Source organism: Bidens hawaiensis, unplaced genomic scaffold, assembly GCF_021521415.1.
Source record: "Bidens hawaiensis isolate Kalapana, Puna unplaced genomic scaffold, B.hawaiensis_p1.1 tig00014142_1, whole genome shotgun sequence".
Taxonomy (NCBI): Eukaryota; Viridiplantae; Streptophyta; class Magnoliopsida; order Asterales; family Asteraceae; genus Bidens; species Bidens hawaiensis.
This window is the reverse complement of record NW_027492218.1, coordinates 6,855-31,217: the sequence shown is the minus strand read 5'-3', so window position 1 is coordinate 31,217 and position 24,363 is coordinate 6,855. Positions and strand designations below refer to the sequence as shown.

Genomic DNA, 24,363 nt, shown 5'->3' with positions numbered 1-24,363 from the left:
TTTTGATATGTAAAACTGAACAACTTATTTTGTATGTTCCAACTTCTAACTATTATGTGTTGCTCTGAAATGTGCCCAATCCTTTGTTTATATGAGAGATACGGATTGAGTAGTGATGGTCGGCGAGAGGGTTACTGTTGGTAAGCGGGTGTGGCATTAGGCTTTTATATGATCTCTTTCGACTTTTTAACTTTTTACTATAAAGGGTAGAAAAGTAACTTCACAAACATATAACATTAAAGTTAACAGCAGGACTAGCTTGAAGAATGAAGTTGTAATTTTGGCAAACTGTCTTTGTTCCAAACCCTTTATAATTACAATACCATCTGATGATATTAAACCAAAATATATGTTTAGAAACAGACCAACGACGTTCCTTATATAAGAGACGAACTATCACAACAATTGGTAGCTGATAGTTCACGGTTATAACTACCAACAGCTATATAGTTATACGAGTAAAAGAACGTCAGTAGGTAAGTTACCACCGAGAGCCCATCTCTGCAAGACAGTTACTATCGACAGCTCAATTGCCTCCAAACGCACACGCTAACTCACAAGCCAATGTACAACACATATATACATAATTCTAAGCACCATCAACACAAATAAATCATTGACCAAATGTTCAATCCTGAGTCCATTTCCATTAAATGGCTCCTTAACAGTTAACAGCGGTTTAACTGCGTCTGTTCGGTTTGAAACATTTACTCGTACAAATTAAAACGAGGTTAAACATAAAGCATATCATGAGTTAAGGGACAATTTGGCGAGTGTTAGCGCCAACACCTTCACTCCATTTGCTGTATCTTCAGGTGAGGCATACTCCTCCGGTTTATGACTGTAGCCTGCAAAATAGATAAAATAATAAAAACACATAAACTTGTATAAAATTCAAAAAAAAAAAAAGAAAAAAAAAGAAGAAAATGATGATATTTATGGCTGTTTGTACCTTTATAGCATGGAATAAATATCATTCCCATTGGTGCTTTTCTGCATCAATTAATAATTTAATTTCAAACCACATTAATCCTAAGTTAAAAGTTTAGAAAACAATTAATTAAATTTTGTAGTAACAAACCTGGCCATAAAAAGAGAATCATGATAAGCTCTGCTGATCATCTTTTTGTGAGTCAAACCCAAATCTCGAGCGGCGGATTCCATCGCGTTGATCACAGATTCATCTGAGAGGGCGGGCGGATCCTGGTTCACAATTTTAAACTCCAAAAGCTCCACACCTCTCTTCTTCGATATGCTCACAGCCGACTCGTGGATCTTTTCAATAACCGTGTTTCTTCGTTTTTCATCAATGTCCCGTGTGTCTGTAAGACAGATTTTCTCATTACATGTTTATGATAACACGATATGTTAACAAGATATTATTATACCTATTTCAATGTGTGACTTGCTGGGGATGCTGTTGATTGCTCCGGGATGCACCTCCAGTATACCTTCAAAGACGCACGCAATTAGTTTATTATACAAAAACAGGCATCAAAGCCCGTAGCGCTGGGGCGACACAGCGATGCGAATTCGGTCGGTATCGGTTAGGTACGCTACGGTAACGACACTAAACCCACAAAATAAATTAGTAAACGATGAGAATAGTATTGGTACTCGTATAACTTACGAGAAAACAAAGAAACATATCTAAAACAGCGTGTATCCGGTTGGTAAAACCTACTTGTTGTGGATGCGAGTCGTCACAAATTTGGTCTGTCGGTTAGGTTCATGATGATACCATAACTAAACCCTATAATCGTGAAGGCCCAAATACCAAAATTAACATATTTAAAAAATATTAAATTGGAAAAGGCACCGCTACTAAACCCAAAACAATAAACTTCGGGTGGTAAAACACCCGCTCATAGCGAATCCGGTTGGTATCGGTTAGGTTCGTGACGGTACTGTAACTAAAGCCGTTAAATTTCTGTTCACTTCAGGTAAAATGACCAAAATACACTTTTGAGGGACTGCTTGCGTAATTAACTCAAAACACTTTGTTAAACCCAACATTTTTGAGGGACTATTTGTATAAGAAACAAAATAATTAAAAAACCTTAATTTCTATATATTTATGTGTTTGTGTAAATAGCGGCGGCCCCCCTTTTTTATAAAAACAGTCACTCACAAGGGTATTTTGGTCATTTTACCCAAACATAACAGATAGTCAAACGAAAGTTAGCCTTAGACCCCAAACTTGTTACTTTTAAACGTTAGGTGTTACTTTGCCCAAACCGCAAGGCCCGTTAAATAAGAGAAGAAAGTAGTACCAACTGTCCCAACGGTGTCAATGGATCCGGATTCCAGAACATGTTTTTCCACGGCTAATGACAACTCAGCAGCAGCCAATCCTGCATCATTTCTGTTCCAAATCGTTCCATTTAGTCATTATTTAATTTTTCAAACAATTATAGATGAAAGTTTTATTACCTTTGTGGCATTAAGACAGCGCCAGCATGTCCTCCGTTTCCTCCAAAGTCAACTTTGATGCTTGCTGGTGCAGCAATAGCGGTCACAATACCGATAGAAATACCTTCGTTTTCCAAAATAGGGCCTTGTTCTATGTGCAGCTCTACAAAGGCTGAATAGCTTTTTTCATTTAAAAAAACATTTGAAAAATCCTCATTTTCTGCATAACCAGCAGACTTTGCAGCATCCAGAAACGATACATTGGCATTATCTACTGTTTGTGTAAGCACTTCTGCAAGTGTCACACTCCCAGCTAATAAACGGCTGAAATTTTCATATATTAATAACTATCAATACGTGCACAAAAGTAATTGTATTTTATGTTTCTAGTGCTATCACTAGGGCTGGCAACCTCTGACACAGACCTGCTAACGGTCCACGACACAGCATGGAGTTAAACGTGTTTGGGTTATGCAGGTTTCGTGTCTAAGCATGTCGAATTGTTTATGGACGCTTAAAATCGTGTCTAAACAGGTTAAAGCCTTGCCTAACCTGGTTAAATCCATTTATATATCAAATTAAACAACCTTTTAAAATAATAAAATATATGAACATACATAAATACTACAAACAAAAGTACAAAACCCTAGCTTTTTGACGTTTTGTTAGCCGCATTGCAGATTCCATATTCTTGTCGGGCCGTGTCGTGTTACTGAACAAGTTATGTTAATTGTGTTAAACAGTCCGTGTCGTGTTACACGTTTATTATGCAGGCCCGCATTCGTGTTTGAAGAAATGACACAATTAGTTAATCGTGTCGTGTGTTTAACACGTTTAGATCTGTTTTGCAGCCTTAGTTGTCTCAATGAAATGGAGGTAAAGACCTACCTTCCCAAACAACTGATTCCATATCGTGTAGGCTCTTCCGATGTAAACATTATTACTTCCAACGATCGTTTAGGTTTAAATCCAGATCTGTAAATTCAAAAACATAACAACTCAAAACTTTATATCAATACAAACTCAAATTTTTCTGAATGCATAATAATTTAACATGTTACAACTGCAAGTATACCTCTTTAGTACATTTATGGCTTCAATAGCACCCAATACGCCGACTACCCCGTCATACTTCCCAGAGTATGGAATAGCATCAATGTGAGATCCCGTTGAAACCGCAGGTGCATCCGGTTCGCTACCTTCCCTGTGTACTATCAAAACTTCACTTTAGAAACTAAGATGACTCCACAAAGGTATACAAAACAAAAACTCACCAGCGACCAAATATGTTGCCGACGGCGTCCTCCTTCACAGAAAGACCGGCGGCTCCCATCAAATTTTTGATAAACCTACAAAAACAACTTATGATTAAAAAAACATTTCTAGAAACAGTATGCAAAAAGTATAACAATTACCACATAAATATAAATTAACAGTTGGAATGTTGGCTCAAGCATACCAATAGGCAACAACTATAGCCTATGAAATACTTGGTTTCATGTGCATATGCATAAACAGACTTGTTCAAGTGGAATTCATTGAGCAAAAAAGTAAATTGCAAATAACAATAATAATAATTACCAAAAAAAAAAAAAACTTTTCAAGGGTTAAGGCACCTGCTAGTATATCAATCCAATCTCTAAAGTTATAATAATGTAATACTGTCACTAGGGATGAACAAAGAAACCGTCACCCGGCCCATGTCACCAAAAAAAATACTAATAATAATTTAGACTCGACCTAACCCGGCTGGTTTGTATACCAGTTCATAGTCTAAGTTACTGAAACCGGCTTACAACCCGAACCGATTTGAAAAACATGCAAAAAATATGTTTTTATTATTTTTTCAGGTTTATAACCCGACCCGAACTTATTTAAACATTTTCCCCCCTAAACCGGTTTATAAACCGAACTGGGTTTACAGATAAACCAGTTTTGTACACCTCATTATTATGATGATTATTAAGTGCATATATACCTTCTTGCCACCACATCATTATGAGTGTACAAGATTCTTGTAACCGAAGGAGGCGGTGAATCGGAGAAACTTGAGAGCTCATCAATCTACACATGAAACAAACATATGAGTGATGCTGCTTATTTGGTTATAAATTACGAACAGTTTACACTTTAGTAAGTTGAACCTAAAATCCAATTTGAGCATAAAGCTTATAACTTTGTCAAGGGTTTAGCAGTAATAATAATAACAATAAAAAGCAAAAAGCAACCTGTTTATGAAGAGTTAAAGAATCGACTGAAATGGATTGAAAGTGGTGAGGAGAAGGGTTGGGGTAACCAGAGAAATCTTGCATTGTTTTGATGATTGTTTCATCATCGTCTTCAACATTATTATTATTATTATTATTATTATTATTATTATTTTGTGTGGAATTGCAAGTGATGAACAAGGTGAAGAGGAGAAGAAGTGTGAGACGGAATCTGGAAGCCATTATTATTGTTGTTTGTTGATTTGATTTTGTTTTGTTTTGTTTTGTTTGGGGGTTTATAATAAGAATGATGATACAGTGAAAGTGGGGTTAGTCAGATATCCACGAGTCATTACCGGATAGATGACAAACCATGAGCAGCTTTCCATAAACTAAGTTTTATACTTTTATGTTTTATTAATATAACTAGATTTTATCACCCGTATTACGGGGGTTGTTTTACATTATTTGTTTTTAATATTTATATATATATATTTGGATTTTAATTTTATTTATTGTAACAAAGTTAATAATTAATATACTTGAGGTTTGATGATGAAATGGTTTCACAAATAAATGATATGTTATAATCCGGTTTAAAAGCTATATGGGTTTGGTGATACCCATTACCTGTTTATTTTATTTATTATAAAATTGTTTCTTAATTATAAATAATATTTTTTTTAAAGAAAATAGGATATTAATTTTCAGTATATTCCTATTTTATAGGATTTTCATATCAAATATTTTATGAGATTAATTTTTAATATAATGAGATGTTATAACCCGTTTAAAAGCTATATGGGTTTGGTGAGACCTTTACCCGTGAATTCGGTTCAAATGCATGAGAAGCCTTCATTTACAAATAAAGCAATCTGATGGCTTGAGAGAATGGTTGTTTTACATTTTTTATTTTTTAATATTTATTTTTGGGATTTTAATTTTCTTTATTGTAAGAAAGTTAATAATATACTTAGGGTTTGATGATGAAAGAGTTTCGTAAATAAATGATATGTTATAACCCGTTTAAAAGCTATCTGGATTTGGTGACCCATGATCCGCTTATGTTTTTTACTATAAAATCGTTTATTAATTATAGATAATATCTTTTTCTTTTTAAATTGGATATTAAATTTTAGTTTATCCCTATTTTATAGGATTTTCACATCAAATAATTGGTAAGATTAATTTTTAATTTAATGAGATGTTATAACCCGTTTAAGAGCTATATGGTTTTGGTAAGACCCATACCCATGAATTTGGGTTAAATCAATGAGAGGCCTCCATTATAAGCAATCTGGTGACTTCCATAAAAGGGGGAGAGACACATAGGATTTTAGGGTTTTGGTTTATATATATTATAGATAACAGTAATAATAATAATTTAAGGGAAAGGCTATAATAAAAAGGGACACAAAAATGACAAGTGTGAGAAGCATTTGTAGCCACACAAAAAAAATTCTTAAAAAAAATTCTAAAAAATTAATTAAAAAAATCATAAATCAAAATTAACACAATATAAATAAAAAACAAAAAAAAAAAGGTTTCACTCGTCATTCTCGTTCCAACCCCCCCCCCCCCCCCCCAAAGACACAGTGCAGAGACAAGAGACACAATGACGAAAATTAACAAATAACAAAATTATAACTAAAAAAAGACACAATAAATAGCAAAATATAACACAATGTCGAACAAAATATAACACAATGTTAGACAATATAACACAATATCAAGAAAAAAAAAGACATAATCAATGACGAAAATAAACATAAAACACAATGATAAACAAAAAGACAATGATCTTTTTCCCTTAACATTGTTTTTTTTTTATGAACGAGGAAGACGGTGGAAACATTTTTGTATTTTTACTTTTTTTGTTTTTTTATTAAATTTTGAGTTATAATTATTTATTTATTTTTTTAAAATTTTTTTGAAGGGTTTTTTTTTTTTATATAAATCCTTCTCATCCTTCTCTTTTTGTCTCCTGTTGTATAATAACTTGACCCATAATTTAAAGGATATGATATGAATCATATGATCAATTGTTACATTGCTCATCGTATGATCCATACATTGGGCAATGAGTTAATGGCGGAGTGGTAAAGGAGAGGCTTGTTGTTTTAAGGGATTCAAGTTTGATTATTGTCTCATCATTTAACTTTGTCGGTGTCTTGTGATGATGGGAGACTAAGCGAATAGATGGCGATTGCTAGTTCGATCCTTAAAGTGAGCGGGTTTTACCTCACCGCACGGTCATGCCTTTAGAAAAGTGTTCACTAGCATTGGCCTTAGGTGATGGTTTTTCCCGATTTGGAGGCGAGTGTATTCCGATGTGGTGAATTTCGTCAATAACTCATTTGAAAGATTTATTGGCCGTTCAAAAAAGATGTTACCTTATTCAATCACCACATAATTAAATTTAGCAACCACGCCAACACCAAATCATTGCACAAATGACTCGGGTATTAGAAATGGGTTCAAACGTTGTTTTATGGTTTATTTAGAAAGATAACAGCTTTACTAAACTTGACATTTTATCTAATTCCTTTGGAGGTAACCCATATATCCAAACCCGGCCCATAGGGGGCAGAGTGGGTGACGGTTGAAAGCCTAATTTTTTGGAGGCCAATCAAAACTTGTTTCTTGACTAGGTTACGGTCAGTTTCGGTTCGGTTTTGACAGGTTTTTGCTGGTTTGGTTCGGTTAATCAGTTTAGAAGCGGTTTTGTCAGAGAAAATTACAAATTAGTTTCAGAACTACGATTTCAATCAGTTTTAAACCGGTGTTTACGGTTCAATTTTCAGGTCAGCTCGATTAACCAGTTTATTTAAGCATTTATAGGTTAGTAGCATAAAACTAGCTCAACTGGAGGAACAATCAACCATCAAATGAGCCGTCCATGTGTCAAATCTTTGTATCATTCCCTTGCTTTAATATTTTTATTATTTCCATTTGTTTAAGGTAAAATTAAACTAAAATTGATAATGCTCATATTTTTTTATATCATTATTAGGACCCATTTCATGAGTCTAATGTTCATTATTACTTACCCTTACTCCATTTGTTTAAGGTAAAATTTGGGTCCAATATTAAATTTAAACTAAAATTATTAAATGCTTATTTTTTTAATATCATTACTAGGTTATTGACCCGTGCACGGCACGGGTGGACGTATAGAAATCGTCTAATAAACATATATAATTTTATATTATATTGTAATTTGTAATATGTTTTCTAAGACGACAACATGATATTTAGTTGTAAATAATACTGGTACGAAAGGAAATTATTGTCAGACATAAAGATAAACCAAAATAAGATACGAAGTACAATGTTTAGAAACACAATTATAAGTTAAAAATTTAAAATTCATAAACGAATAAGTGTGTAGTTAGCGTAAAGCAAGGCATGTGTCTACCATGAGTTCATATTCATATTCACAAGGAAATCAAAGAGACGTTCAATAAGAAAATTGACTAAGACTCAATGGACTACATATTTAACCAACATGAATTAAAAATTTGTTATAAACATCACACCTTATAGTTGATAAATAATCCACTTTCGTTACTCATGGTTTTTGTGAGTATAAAATTTTTTTTGTTGATTAACAAATAGTAGATAACATGTTGAGTACACATAATAATCAATTACAACAAAACAATTCAAATAAATAAGTACAATCAATTAAATTTTAAGTTTGTCTTCAATATAACCTATGGTCTTGACTAAATATCCATACTTCAATCTAAGCAACCCTGCATATGCGTAGAAAATGGAGTTTGTCAACAACACATGTTGAGTGAGATGATCACCAATTTTGAAACATTAAATAATAGCTAATATATGTATATAGTTGATAAATGATAAATGATAAATGCGCAAACCAACCATGTGATAATAATCAATCGAATCATAACAATCATGCATATAACCAAATCGTGTGTGCCAATGAAATCGTTGCCAAGCGAATCGGGCATTGATTACAATGACTAAGGTTGTCGTTTTACCTTTGTCAAGCGAATCGGGCTCCGGTTACTAAGACGGGCGTATGATCATACTAATGAGAACCCTATACAAAAGGGGATATGTTGGACCTCTCCGAAACGTTATCAAGTAAACAATTAAACATGTAGCAATTAGCAAATAGCATTCAACTGATATTCACACAATAATTATGTTTGCGAATTTGAGTATATATATAGCATAGAAAATATGAGTAAGTACGCATATGTCCCCAAAACGTTAGAAAACAATGTATAAAAGGGGGAATGATCAAACTCACCTGGTCGAATAAGCCAAACGGGAATGTTTACAACAAGAACGATATCACACTCCTCGAGAATTACCGACAAGAATCCTAATTAAATAATGTTATGAGTGAATTATAAATGAGATAATATGTATAACGAATTTAAAAATTTCGATATGATTTGAGTTACAATTATGTTTGGTATTTTATGGATTGAACGATTGATCTCTACGAATTATTATTATTATTTAGTTATAAAAATCATTGTTTGTCATAAAAATCGGGTTTACGATTAGTTAAATAAATATGAGTTAAGACCTACTATAATAATAATCGTTTAGATATATAGTTATTATAAAATTTATATTTTGGAAATCTTAACGAATTCAATGGTAAAAATATAATTAATATGTTTAACACGTTTATTATAGTTTTTGTTTTAAAAACAATACATATATGTGTGTATATATATATGTATATATATATATACATACACATATTTTTATATATTTATAATAAATATGAGCAAATCGATAAAGACGTTTTAATAACGACAACATTAATATTGGTCTCGAGTTTTAATAAAATCATATTGGTTTATTATTAATAATATATATATATATATTTGTATATATACATATATCTATTTATATATATATATACACGAAAACTTGTGACGAAATTATTTGACACAAAACTTTTAGCTTAATGATGTCGGGTAAATAGAATATTGTTTATTTAATATTTATCATTACTTATAATATATTAATAATAATTAAAATAAGTTAAACCATTAAATAGCAAAAATCATCAAAACTTGTGGCTGCTGAGAATCGAACCCGCGTGATTGACCGGCACAAGCCTTTGAACACACACACACACACCAGCCCAGTCAGTTGGATATAGAACGAAACCAAATTTATATATACAGAAACAAATAAAGGCCAATTAATCATGAACCCTAGAACTTTCAATCGATCAATCCGTTTAATGTTCGTTTAATTAGTGTTAGGGTTATAGTAAAGCTTAACAAGACGAATTCAGTTATACAATCCATTACCTCAATCGTTGAGTAATCAAAGGTTAATCGGAGCATAACAGGGCCGACGACGGGAAGCACAAGAACAGGTATCACGGGACGACGAAAACCCAATTAACCAAAGGGCTTTGGTCTGCGCTAGTATTAGGAAGGTACAGGAACGAGGAATTGAGTTAGAATGAAGCCTAAATTATATATTCAGTTTTAGGTTTGAGGCGGTTTAGTTTGTAAATCAATTCGTATCGTAAACGATCTTGTTTTCCTAATTAGTTGCGTCGGGTTGGCAGATTATGGCAAGAAGAATCATAAACACGATTAAATTCCTAACTTACAACGTTAATTATGCTTCAAGTAACTAAACGGGTCACGGATCTGGGTATTCGCGTATGGATACGGGTCCTGGGTAAATGGGTTATGAACCTAATATGCAGAAATTGCAAACTAGTCCCTGGAGATTATAGGTGGAAACATCATGGGTTTAAATTTTACATTTGGGCCAAATATGTATATTTTTGAAAGTTAAATATATTTAAGTAAATATATTATATAAATATAATTTTTATAGAAATTCCTCGATAAACGTGATATTTTTAAATGTTAAAATTTCTTGAACCGTAAAACGGGTCGGGTAATGGATATAAGTTGTATGTGGAAAAACCCGAGTTGTTACAGTCTCCCCTACTTTAGTGAATTTCGTCCCGAAATTAAGGAAATCCACAACATCTACGTTTTGAAAACTATTATACTTTTAACGAAAATAATCATAACATAGAATTTATACTAACCGAAGCAACGCTTCAAATGACAACCCGATAAGGGCACTTATATATAGGATGTACCAGCGGCGTATCCACCATATCCTTATCATCTCCTCATTCGTACCGTTACTCAAATTACTTTCGGTTCTAAATCATGACACACAATTGTACGTATTATGATTTCCATGCGAGGACTTGGATAATTATGTATGCATCCATAATTACTCTTATCGTCCGATGGTCTGCATAATCCGCTCCATCATGTGGTTTGTAAATCATAAAATTTTAAGAGAAAACAATTGTTTTGATAATTCTAAATATAATTTCAAATTATAATTAATAAATATTTAGTGGAATTAATAAAACCGTGAGATTTCGAAAACCTCCTTTGTTTTTAAAGTATAATTTTGTAAATTGAAGAAAATAGATTTGGTGATTTTGGTGTTATTAAGATAATCGAGAATAAAGTAATGAGGTAGAGATACAAGATCCTAATAGTTTAATTTTGGTAAAGGAAACTTTATTCATGTAATGAAATACTTAAATAGTTCAAATTGAAATCATCAAATGTCGCGAATAACTAAAGAGTCGATACAAAGCAATAACGAAAAGATAAGATAACTTAAGATAGGAAAGCAACAAAAATCTTCAGAGTCTTCAAGCATCTTCAGTTACGGTAGGTGTGATTCACTTGTCTTGGAGCGCCTGAGGTAGTTGAATCCATAATAACTTGAGCAGTCGATACAGGTGGATATGGAGTAGGTTGAACTTGGAAAGACGACACTAGTGAGGTTTGGGTGGTGTAGGCTTGGTAAACTTGAACTTGCGGGTATGGAGTTGGTAATGGGTGAGTCATATTGGTGTTAGGAGTTTGCAGTGGATATGGTTGATGGGTCGGGACTTGAGAAGCATTAGTGTAACACCCCAGCTAAAGCGGAATACCCTTGGGTGTGACGTACAGATCACTCATAAGCTCATAACGCTACTAAAGCGACAATAATTATATTTATTTCATTTCATTACATCACAAATACACAATCAAATAACAATACGATAAACATTGAATTTCAATATGTTGTATTTATAATACCCTAATGGCCCCTCTAATCTAGTCTTCAATCCTTATTTCAACCTGCAGCACGTTTAAAATAATATAATTTGTCAACAATAATGTTGGTGGGAATTCATAAAGTTTTGCATATGTATAATACGAAAATGTAAAATTCACAAGTCAAGATGTATAGTTTCAATCATATAACAAAAGAAAAGTAAATACATGATATTCCTGTTCGCTTGACATAAGTCACATCTACTAAGGAACCCCCGTTCGCCGAGCTACTTGGAGTATAGAATATGATACCGCCATTAACAAATGGACGGCGCAGGTACGTCCCGTCGAACCCTCCCGCTATGAGTATGAATATGATACCGCCATTAACAAATGGACGGCGCAGGTACGTCTCGTCAGACCCTCCCGCTATGAGTATGAATATCCACCAACAAAAACAGTAAACAACTAGCACATAATCACATAGTTCCCAATCAATATGATACAAAACAAATACATACAGGACACACATGTGAATTTTAGTTTGATACAAGAAAACCAAGTTTGGACGTGCTACACCCCAAAACGTGTAAAAGTAAAAAGGGGTTATGAAAACTCACTTTTGATATAAAGTGAAAAGTAAGTATAAGTCGAAAAGCGTCAAGTGAATCGAATCGGTTGAACCTCAAGAGCTATAAGTAAAATAGAACGAGTGTTTAACGACGATTTAATGGGATTAATAAGGTTGATTATTGTATAAATTTATTGGGAATTAATTATGATTTTATTTAATTTATTAAGATTTTTAATTGATTTATTAACAATATATATATATATTGTATTATATGTTAAAAAGATTCAAAAAGAAACATGCAGACCCTGGGTTTCGAACCCGTGTCCTCATTCCAATATAAACATTACTTAACTGGCTGCACTAAGCCTTCATTCAGTTTGGAAATAAGAAATATTATATTTATATAAACTTTCAAGTTCATCCCTAACCTCATAAACCCTAGATTTCAATTCCACAATTTATTCCATGTTCGATCGATTTTAGTTAGGGGTTTCATTAAACCGATATAAACGAACAAAAGCCCTATGTTGATTACCTGGAATAGGACTTAATTGATGTTGAACGCGACTTGGCCGGATTCGAACCTTGGACGGATTAATTGGGATTATAGAGTGTGATTTAGAGATATAAGTTGTTATGATCAAGTTGGTATGAAGAAGCTTGATCTATTTATAGTGTAAATCGAGCCGTTGGAGGATTTATTGTTGTTAATGGTTACTAGCCGTTTTCCGACCGTTGGAGCGGATTAATTAGGCCGTAACACTACGTTATTACCCGTTAATAATATCGTTTAATGTTATACGTTGGTGGAGAAGGGTATTGAATTCATTAATTTGTGATAAAACACGTTTTTTGGTCGTTATTAAGGTCGCCGGAGTTCGAGCCTCGCTGGCCGGAGGTCACGCCGGAAAACCGGGAAGGAGGTGGGGGGTGGGGACCGGGTTATATATTATATATTATAATTTAAATAATTTTCACTTCTGGTCCCTCAAGTTTCTTAAACCTTTTAAATGTAATTAAATTTCTTTTTAAGTTAATATAAGTATGTAATGTTTACAATTACAACCCTAAACTTTATAATTAAATTTTATAGTTTTCGGTTTTGGATTATTTACGCGTTTAAGCGGGTTATCGATAAGCCTCGAGTAATGGAACGTAATAATAAATGAATAACGTTTGAATGTAAATTTCCGGAATACTTATTAAATAATCAATAATACATCGAAACGACTCAACGGATCGAGTTTATAATTACGAATACGAATCGAAAAAATTGACAAATGTCACAATTAGGTATGTAGTCGGGGGTAGGCATAGCTTGAGCTTGATGTGCACGGATAATTCGAGGGCAAGCATTACGAAGATGACTAGGACCTCCACAATTATAGCAAGCACGGGTAGTAGAGGGTTTAGGAGTAGATGAAGCACGACAAGTATTTGCAAGGTGGCCATAACGGTTGCATTGGGTGCATAGACGGCACAAGGAGTGAGTCGGATGATGATAGTTACAAGTAAAGCATAACGGGAAGTGTCCGGTATAGGTTTTCTTGTTAGGAGCATTTCGGGTGGAGGGTGAAGGGTTGGTTTGGTTAGCAGAGTTGATCTTACGTTTACGATGAGAAGAGTTGTCATTGCGCGAAGTGGGATTGGGTTCAGCCTTAGCATCAGTTGAGGATTCGGTTTTGGAGTTTTCAGAGGTAGGGTTAGAGTTCGTGTGAGGTAGGGTTCCATCTTCAACAAGATCATCGGGACGTGAGGCAGCAAGAGCAATCGCTTCCTTGAATTCATCCCATGGCATACTCGTAGCAATCCCAAGCATAGTAGCAACAATCTCCTTATTGATCTTAGCAGTCAAAAGGTGATCACGGGCAGCTGACGGACGACGTTGATTACGACTATGATTTCCTAAGGAAGACATTCTACGAGGACCAAAGATGAAAATGTGTAAGACGACAGGTGAGTTGTAGAAATGAATTGATATGAAGTAATGAGGATGCGTATGCATATGTGTTAGTGCTAGTGAAGACTCGAGGACGAGTCGGGATTTAAAATAATGTGAATAATTTACTTGAGATATTTAATTTAATAACTAATGTTTACAAAAATTCAAAAGTAAAATGTTATTGGGTTGGGCTTTCCATGGGCTTCCCATGGTAGCTCGAGATCCCAAATAAGACAACGAAACATGTTCAATGAGTTGGCCTCCCATGAGCTTTCCATGGCAATTTGAATGGCCCAACTAAATAAACAACATAAAGTTTGTGAATTGACCTCCCATGAGCATTCCATGGCATTGTGATGGCCCAATTCAAATAACGTGTAATAAACAATTGAGTTGTTCAGCCCATGAGCTTGTACATGGCATTTAACTGACTCAACTAATTAACAAATTATTGAATCAATGGAGTTGTTCGGACCATGAGCGTTACATGGCATTTAACCGACTCAACTAAATATCGAATCAACGAATCAAACATAAGTAGTTGGTGTATCTCGGGAACCACCCCGGACGATACGTTCCAACCCAAAAATCAAATTGAAAATGATTCAAGAAATGAATAGTTGGAGTGCCCATGGATTTTCATGGATTTTTCACCCAACTAAGCATTTAAAATAATTTAAAACAAAAATTTGGAAGTATAACCGTTTAGCTGGTTATGTTTACCACGTAACCGTTTAGCCGATTACGGGTACCACTTGAAGTTATGGTTGTACGAGATTTTTCATACCCCACGCTTCAAGATGAAGAAACAAATCACGGGAATTCTTAAGGGATTTTCCACAATAAAAGGCAATATACTAAAATTAAGAGGATTTAAAAATATTTTGAAAGTTGAGGCATAACCTCGGAATTTGTGTATGTGTGCAACAAGTAGATAAGACAAAGCATAATAAAATAATTAATCCAATTAAGCTGTAAACAATTTAAATATCACATAAGGCAGTTTAGATAAGCACGTATATGGTTCCTAACATATGTCTAAGACAATTTCTAACGACCTACCTTATAACCTTCGGCTCTGATACCAATCTGTCACACCCCAACCAAAGGCAGAAATGCCAGGGCGTGATCCGATTGCTCACAGCTCGAAGATACTATCATAAATAAAATGTGACAATATCTAATTAATTATTTTAATTCAAATGTACACACAATAATCAATTACAACAAAACAATTCAAATAAATAAGTACAATCAATTAAATTTTAAGTTTGTCTTCAATATAACCTATGGTCTTGACTAAATATCCATACTTCAATCTAAGCAACCTGCATATGCGTAGAAAATGGAGTTTGTCAACAACACATGTTGAGTGAGATGATCACCAATTTTGAAACATTAAATAATAGCTAATATATGAATATAGTTGATAAATGATAAATGATAAATGCGCAAACCAACCATGTGATAATAATCAATCGAATCATAACAATCATGCATATAACCAAATTGTGTGTGCCAATGAAATCGTTGCCAAGCGAATCGGACATTGATTACAATGACTAAGGTTGTCGTTTTACCTTTGTCAAGCGAATCGGGCTCCGGTTACTAAGACGGACGTATGATCATACTAATGAGAACCCTATACAAAAGGGGATATGTTGGACCTCTTCGAAACGTTATAAAGTAAATAATTAAACATGTAGCAATTAGCAAATAGCATTCAACTGATATTCACACAATAATTATGTTTGCGAATTTGAGTATATATATAGCATAGAAAATATGAGTAAGTACGCATATGTCCCTAAAACGTTAGAAAACAATGTATAAAAAGGGGGATGATAAAATCACCTGATCGAATAAGCCAAACGGGAATGTTTACAACAAGAGCGATATCACACTCTTCGAGAATTACCGACAAGAATCCTAATTAAATAATGTTATGAGTGAATTATAAATGAGAATATGTATAACGAATTTAGGATTTCGATATGATTTGAGTTACAATTATGTTTGGTATTTTATGGATTGAACGATTGATCTCTACGAATTATTATTATTTAGTTATAAAAATCATTGTTTGTCATAAAAATCGGGTTTACGATTAGTTAAATAAATATGAGTTAAGACCTACTATAATAATAATCGTTTAGATATATAGTTATTATAAAATTTATATTTTGGAAATCTTAACGAATTCAATGGTAAAAATATAATTAATATGTTTAATACGTTTATTATAGTTTTTGTTTTAAAAACAATACATATATGTGTGTATATATATGTATATATATATACATACACATATTTTTATATATTTATAATAAATATGAGCAAATCGATAAAGACGTTTTAATAACGACAACATTAAGATTGGTCTCGAGTTTTAATAAAATCATATTGGTTTATTATTAATAATATATATATATATATATATTTGTATATATACATATATGTATATATATATATATACACGAAAACTTGTGACGAAATTATTTGACACAAAACTTTTAGCTTAATGATGTCGGGTAAATAGAATATTGTTTATTTAATATTTATCATTACTTATAATATATTAATAATAATTAAAATAAGTTAAACCATCAAAACTTGTGGCTGCTGAGAATCGAACCCGCGTGATTGACCGGCACAGGCGTTTGAACACACACACACCAGTCCAGTCAGTTGGATATAGAATGAAACCAAATTTATATATACAGAAACAAATAAAGGCCAATTAATCATGAACCCTAGAACTTTCAATCGATCAATCCGTTTAATGTTCGTTTAATTAGTGTTAGGGTTATAGTAAAGCTTAACAAGACGAATTCAGTTATACAATCCATTACCTCAATCGTTGAGTAATCAAAGGTTAATCGGAGCATAACAGGGCCGACGACGGGAAGCACAAGAACAGGTATCACGGGACGACGAAAACCCAATTAACCAAAGGGCTTTGGTCTGCGCTAGTATTAGGAAGGTACAGGAACGAGGAATTGAGTTAGAATGAAGCCTAAATTATATATTCAGTTTTAGGTTTGAGGCGGTTTAGTTTGTAAATCAATTCGTATCGTAAACGATCTTGTTTTCCTAATTAGTTGCGTCGGGTTGGCAGATTATGGCAAGAAGAATCATAAACACGATTAAATTCCTAACTTACAACGTTAATTATGCTTCAAGTAACTAAACGGGTCACGGATCTGGGTATTCGCGTATGGATACGGGTTCTGGGTAAATGGGTTATGAACCTAATATGCAGAAATTGCAAACTAGTCCCTGGAGATTATAGGTGGAAACATCATGGGTTTAAATTTTACATTTGGGCCAAATATGTACATTTTTGAAAGTTAAATATATTTTAAGTAAATATATTATATAAATATAATTTTTATAGAAATTCCTCGATAAACGTGATATTTTTAAATGTTAAAATTTCTTGAACCGTAAAACGGGTCGGGTAATGGATATAAGTTGTACGTGAAAAAACCCGAGTTGTTACATTTTATTCTTTAGTTTTTTTATAACGTATCTTCTATATTATCTAGCGGTACGATACGCATCAATAGCATCTTATTATGGATAGGAACTCTTTGTTGATGCCAATCCTTGTACTTGTTGGTAGAAAACCTCAAGGGACCATCCTTAGTGGGGGTAATAGATACATTCGATATAAACGCATCTTAGATAACACTTTTAACTTATTGAAAGTTTTGTATTACTGGTCTCCTATGATGATCCAATATATAACAAACTAACTACTTACAAACATGTATTGTTACAAGAGCACAAGAAGATTTTAGCGTCTTGATGCCTGCTTTTACACACGTGCGTAATGTGTTTTGATGGACACTACTAGGGGTGCGTACTAGCTGAGCTGCTTGCAAGCTACTTGAAATTGGTTCATGAAAAAACTTGATTGAGCCGAGCTTAAACGAGTCAGAGCTCACAGACTAAACAAGCCTATCATTTAATTTTTTTTAGTATATGTTCAATAATTATTAATTAATATAATGTATAACGTTATGAAAAAATAATTAAATAATATATCATGCTATATTCAAAATTATAATTGAAAAAAAATAGAAATATAAATATGAATATAGATATATAAAATTAGTGAGTAAATAGTAAACAAGTCGATCTCGAACTTGAAAAACTACTCACAAGCCAGCCCAAAATTCAGAAATAAAAAGACAGATCGAAAAGAGTTGACGTCAAAATAGAACGCTGTGTATCCCAACCGATTGGAGCTTCGGCTCAGCTCATTTTCACTACAGACACGAGGCACTATTATTAGACGTCACGACAAAAGTGTTTATTAAAAAAAAAAGTAAATTAAATTCAGTTACAATATTTTAAAATGATTTAATGTATCTTTTCTTTTAAATGTATATAAAAATATTTACACGAATCCAAATGATATATATTTGTTGAATGAAACTGAGCGAAGAAATCCATTCAAACAAACCAGTAAACTGAACGGGTGGGTCGGATCCTGAAGCCAGGGCTCGAAGAGAAGAAGCAATTGAAGGTTTGATTTCTTTTATTATTATTATTATTATTATTATTGTACAATGAACCCTAAGTCTCTGCACTAGTCCTACCAGATCCCGAAATTTACATGCCTGTATTCATCATTTTATATACTTTCTGTTACATTAAAAATTATAATTAAAAAAATACACAGAAAGTAATTATAATTTTGTTTTTTTAATAAACGAGCCAAGCTAGATGCCACGTGCCAATCTTCCCGACTCCGTGTGGCGCCAGCCAATCTGTTCCGTTTATGATAACGCCCTGCCTTGGACTCATCAGTTGAGCGGCAATAACTCTCTACCGTGATGCCCTTGTCGTGCAAGCACAACTAGGCATGTACACATCGATAATCTCGCTGAGGCCGTGCCCGATGAAGTCCGGGACGAGGCAACAAACTTCTGTTGAGCACAAGCAAGCAAATACGATCATTACAAGTTGGTCCGTGACATCGAGCTTGAAAACTACTAACAAGTCAAGCTCGAGCTTTAAAAAATAGAGCATGAAATGAGCTGAGCTGAGCTCGTTTAAACCCCTAGAACTTCGTTTAATTACTTTTCAGTTGTTTATATAGACTTCTTTGTGAAATTAATTTAAACATTCATACAGTTGTAGGAAAACACCCTGCTTGCGGTGTGCGCATATAACGTATATATGTGTGGACCCTTGGGTGGGCAAAAGTGAAAGTGCACTAATTTTGATGTTATTTTACTAATTTCGTGAAAATAGCGTTGAAAGTGGTTGAAGGTTAATCAGGCATCATGTGGTGGCATTGATAGCCGAAAGACAAGGGTACATGCACCAATTGACTGGGGTCTTGATGGTTGAGTGTTATGTGCCTTATGCCAAGGCTTGATGCAAAGCACCTATCGAGCCAGGGGTCTCATTGGAAGCAGCCTCTCTATTCCTATGGAGTAGGGTTAAGGCTGTCTACATCTTACCCTCCTCAGACCCTACCATAGCTTTGCTATTGGTGGGATTTACTGAGTACGATGATGATGATGATACAGTTGTAGGAAAGATTTGATTTAGGAAATTCTAATGGAAGGTGAATATGAGTCCAAAACAAAATACAACGAAATCACGTTTATTTTAACGACCAACAAAGTCTGGCCACCTGGGTACACCCATTGTCAAAAGACCACCCACGCTTGCGATCGCAGACATTGTTGGTGACCCGGCCCGCTACCAATCTAGGGGAAACCGACCACCCAAAGGTCTGGTAAAACTCCTGGCTCGCGCACGACTTATATTTACGAATGAGACTTGAACTGGTGACCTTCCCTAGTTAAAGTCACTGGGGGTACCGCTAGAGCATTGCTCCTCTGGCTAGAACCAAATCACATAACCTTAGATTTTAAAGTTTTTGCTATTATTATTATTATTTTCACAAATTTGCTGCAAGTTATTGTACTTTGCATTCTCATCAAGACCTTTTAATGGTGCAGCTACAATACAATGCAGAAGTCAAGTGTTCTGGGCTTTAAAGTTGGCCAACAGGCTGAAATGAGAACATTTGAGGACGGATTTCGTAGTGCTTGGTTCAACTGCAAGGTACCTTTCATTCAGTCAACCTAATCATATTCATTTGTAGAGTTCCTTTTAAAGTTCTATATCCGTGTGATAAGTAGTTTGAAAACAATGTATTTATAGGAAAAGGAAATATATTCTGACATGATACGTTAAACTATGCATCAGTTTGTTGTGAATAATGTATATGTTATCCTTTTAGCTTTCAAGCCTGTTAAGAGGTTAAAATAAGGCTGACTGTTTTTGAACAAAATTCCAAACAGAGAATCAGGTAAAGAACTTAAAAGAAAATTCTGATTTCTCTTTTGCCATGTTCAACAGATTCTCGATATGAAAAAGAATGAGATTTTGCTGGAGTACTTTAATTATGAGGATGAAAGTGAGTTGAGTAAACTATCTGTATCATGTATATGAAGCAATGTTGATATTAATGCAACTTATTTATAAAAGCATTCATTTGAGTTATAGTGTGAATGTTTTTTCAGAGCCAAGTTGGGTGAAGATATACCAAAAGCCTCCGTATGACAGGAAGTCAAAATATCTACTGATGGTGCGGCCTCCATACCCTGCAAAGTACCACAAAGATAACATGCCACCTGTCTACTCACTTTCAGATGCGTGTGTTGTCATTTATGGTCCATGGAAAGTTGGGAATTTGGTAGATTGGTTTTCTGATGATTGTTACTGGACTTCAACGATTATTAAAGTACTGAGTGACGACGAGGTTCAGGTAGTTATACTTGCCATACTTATCTATATATTGGTATGTAGATGTACTTTTTTCATGTGTAATTTCTCAAGTTCTGATATGTGTAATTTGTGTAGATTGAGTTACCAGAGTATCCAGTAGGGGAAAGGAAAAATGAGGAAGAGGGGAGGCATGTAGCTTTGTGTAAGGATTTACGCCCCTCCTTAGACTGGTCTAAAACAAAAGGCTGGACATTTCCTCTCAAGGTACCTTTTTATTCCTTTAAATTTTAACCATAGTTATCAGAAGTGATCAAAGCGCACACCTAGGCGCAACTTTTAGGCGAAGCGGTTGTTTCCCGCTTCTTAATGGCGAAGGCGCAAATCTAGGAGAAATTTTTGATTTTTTTGATTTATTTTTTCTGATTTCTTTTTATTTATTAATAACTGATTGACAAGGATCACCTTAAAAGGTCAGATTTATGTAATTTACTCCCAACGTCTCGATAATTCTTGATTCTGTATTACATTTATATATTGTATAATTCAAGTTAAGCAAGATTTGTTTAGATATCATTATTTTGAAATGTTTTAATATTTTTTGTATTAGTTAGATGTTTTTCAAATTCTAATTGTATAAATTTTAATCATTATTAGGGAGTAATACTAGTTTTATATACCTATTGTATCTATAATTTATTTTACTATTTTTGCGCTTTTTTTTCCTCAGGCCCTTGCTTTTTTTTTGACCTTGTGCCTAGGCCCCAGGTGAGGCCTATGCGCCTTGAGTGCGCCTAGCGCCTTTGATTACTATGATTTTAACAATCTAACTTTTGTGAGTTGACTTACCTAATGTGTTTGATATTGTGGCATAGAGCCATGCATCATTCCAAGATTATTTTTCTTGGTATAATATTTCTTGAAACTCCTACTTTTTTTTTTGAACGGTCAATGTTGACACACCTACTTAATTTATGTAGCTGGCACTATAGTAATGGTTGAAGTTTTAAATCATGCTTTTAGTAACTTAAACTTCTCATAATGGACATTCAAGGGAATCTTCTTATGGATGTTCTTTCGTGAAATTAAAGACTGGATGGAAGTAATTTCTCATAGTAAATATGTTACAGACTGGATGCGTGTGTTTGTAGTTATTAGTAGCTTTCTTCGTCTAATCGTGTCTTAGTTGTTAGGCCTTTTTTTCTTAGTTTTCCACACTCCAATAATCTTGTCGTGATTAGTCAAAAAACAGAGTAGGATAAGAGTCTTAGACACGTGTTAGGCCGTATTTATTGATTTATGTAACTAGCGCTTAAAAAATGATGTTATCTCTGCTCGTGTGTGTAGAGTGTTGATGCAGATCAGGTTATTCAATTGCTCAAAAAATTATTAACCTGCAAGTGAAGTATAGCATCCCTTTTGGATTTCACTTTGTTTGTTTGTATACTGATATTTGCAATTATATTTCACTACATGCAGGCAGGTCAGCTTCCATGTGACGCACGACTAATTTTTCCAACTATGCAAGGTTGTCTTTGTGATTTTAATATTAATATTTTTTGGTTGTTGGTAATAATATGTAGTTGATGAAAATGCACATATGTTTTAGGCACGGATGTGGAAGTTGAGCATGCGACAACTGAAGGAGGTAGAGATACGTATACAGACACATATACAGATAGAGATAGAGATAGAGATGGTGAGAAGAATGAAGATGTGGAAGTTGAGCGTGCGGTAGCTGTTGCCAATGCATCTTCCACCACTGGTATACCAGCTGAGGGAGATAGAGATAAAGATGGCGAGCAAAATGAAAATGTGAAACTGGACTGCGGCTTAGTGGAATCTTCCGAGAGTGTTTCAAGTTTGCGTGTGGAGAAGAGAAAAGCACCAGAACGAGAAGCTGCAGCAGAAGACGAGGAGGTTGGAAAGAGAAAAGCGCCTGCAGCAGCAGCAGCGGCTGAGGAGGTTGAGAAACGAGAGTTGAATATAACGCGTGAACGCACGCTAGAAGCAGCGGTGCTTGATCTTGAGGGGCTGATCAACAAAATCAATTGGATGCAGAGATTGCTACAATCACCTGCTACAACAACTACATCATCTTGGAAGTTTGGTTAAGATGAACTTGTTAGTTGATGTTAGTAGAATAACAAGTTGAGGGTAATGAATGTCATGTTGGAATACTTAGAGGGTAGTTTGGTATCTTGTAACTAATTACTAGAGTTTGGTTGATGTGCTAGATGCCATGACATTGATGACAGACAAGTGTATTTCTTGATTCATGTAAAATCAAAATTAACAAAAGTGGAATCCATATAAAATGTCAAGGACCTCAATTGAAAAAAAAAAAAAACAATCTATACTATATAATAAATAAAAGTTTACTCATGCCATATGGTATTCCCTTGTGCATTTCTTACTATTTTTTTCCGCCACTCTTTCCTATTAATTAAACATTAATTATACGTTTTTTAAAGTTCTTTTTATATATTTTTTGTTTAATGATTTCTCTAATTGCTTTTACAAAACATATTTTATTTTTTAAAAACGTTAGGTTTGCTTATAAAACATTTTTATAAACTGAACATTTTCATTATTTAATTTGTCATATACAAATTATATCGTTTTTATATTTAAGAAAACATTTACATGTATATGAAAATCTTAGCTCCTAAAATTTACTTAGCGGTTCATTGTTAAAATACATAGATCTTTAACTGAACACAGCCCGCCTTCTTTTCCCCTATAACCGTAATCTATTTCTTTCTATCCATATATTGTCAATCAAAACCTTATTGATTCTCTTTTACTGCACATTTCGACTGACTGAAAGCTTTCTTCTATTGATGACTCGTTTGTATTGTTCCGAATGTACTGTTTATGCTCTCATAATTCTATTTTACTTTAGTTGTTACCATATTTTTAGTGTATCGTCTACTGTTGTATCGAAAGAAGTATTTAGAGATTTATGATTTATTTTTAATATTGTGAATAGTAGTTGTAATTTTACTTCATACCTATTAATGTATTACTCAACTTTATTTATCAAAAGTTATCACTTAAGTTGTCAAACCTATATATAACATAGGTATTTAACCTAGTTTTATATAATTATTATTATCTAAAAAAGAGAGAGCTAGTGAATAAAACATTCAATTCTTTTTAAAGTTGATGAATAATAACATTAAATACTAACATTGATTACTTATTGGGGGTTTAATATTGATCATCGAGTCAATAAAAATCAAAACTTGAAGCTTAAGCTCGATTCCAAAATTAGGTTCAATTCCAAAATTAGGGGTGAGCAAGATAAGGGTCAGACCCTTAAAACCCTTTACCTGACTCATAAAGCCCTTAATTAGACCCGAATATATAATAAGG

At 33.7% G+C, this 24,363-nt stretch overlaps 2 protein-coding genes across 2 annotated transcripts; one reads left to right on the top strand and one right to left on the bottom strand.

Annotated features, from left to right (window-relative positions):
* Positions 1-711: 711 nt before the first annotated feature.
* Positions 712-14,208, bottom strand: LOC143546010 (ureidoglycolate hydrolase-like). The gene is made up of 11 exons (XM_077037767.1): positions 13,948-14,208; positions 4,391-4,476; positions 3,687-3,761; positions 3,488-3,616; positions 3,301-3,387; positions 2,434-2,736; positions 2,274-2,365; positions 1,389-1,451; positions 1,082-1,322; positions 953-993; positions 712-848 (listed from the first exon to the last, which is right to left on the bottom strand). Exons 1-11 carry the CDS (start codon positions 14,206-14,208, stop codon positions 748-750), a joined length of 1,479 nt encoding a protein of 492 aa, XP_076893882.1. The 3' UTR covers positions 712-747.
* Positions 14,209-20,787: 6,579 nt separating this feature from the next.
* Positions 20,788-23,163, top strand: LOC143546003 (uncharacterized). Its single transcript, XM_077037760.1, has 4 exons — positions 20,788-21,028; positions 21,124-21,252; positions 22,465-22,513; positions 22,595-23,163. Exons 1-4 carry the CDS (start codon positions 20,846-20,848, stop codon positions 23,098-23,100), a joined length of 867 nt encoding a protein of 288 aa, XP_076893875.1. The 5' UTR covers positions 20,788-20,845; the 3' UTR covers positions 23,101-23,163.
* Positions 23,164-24,363: the final 1,200 nt, after the last annotated feature.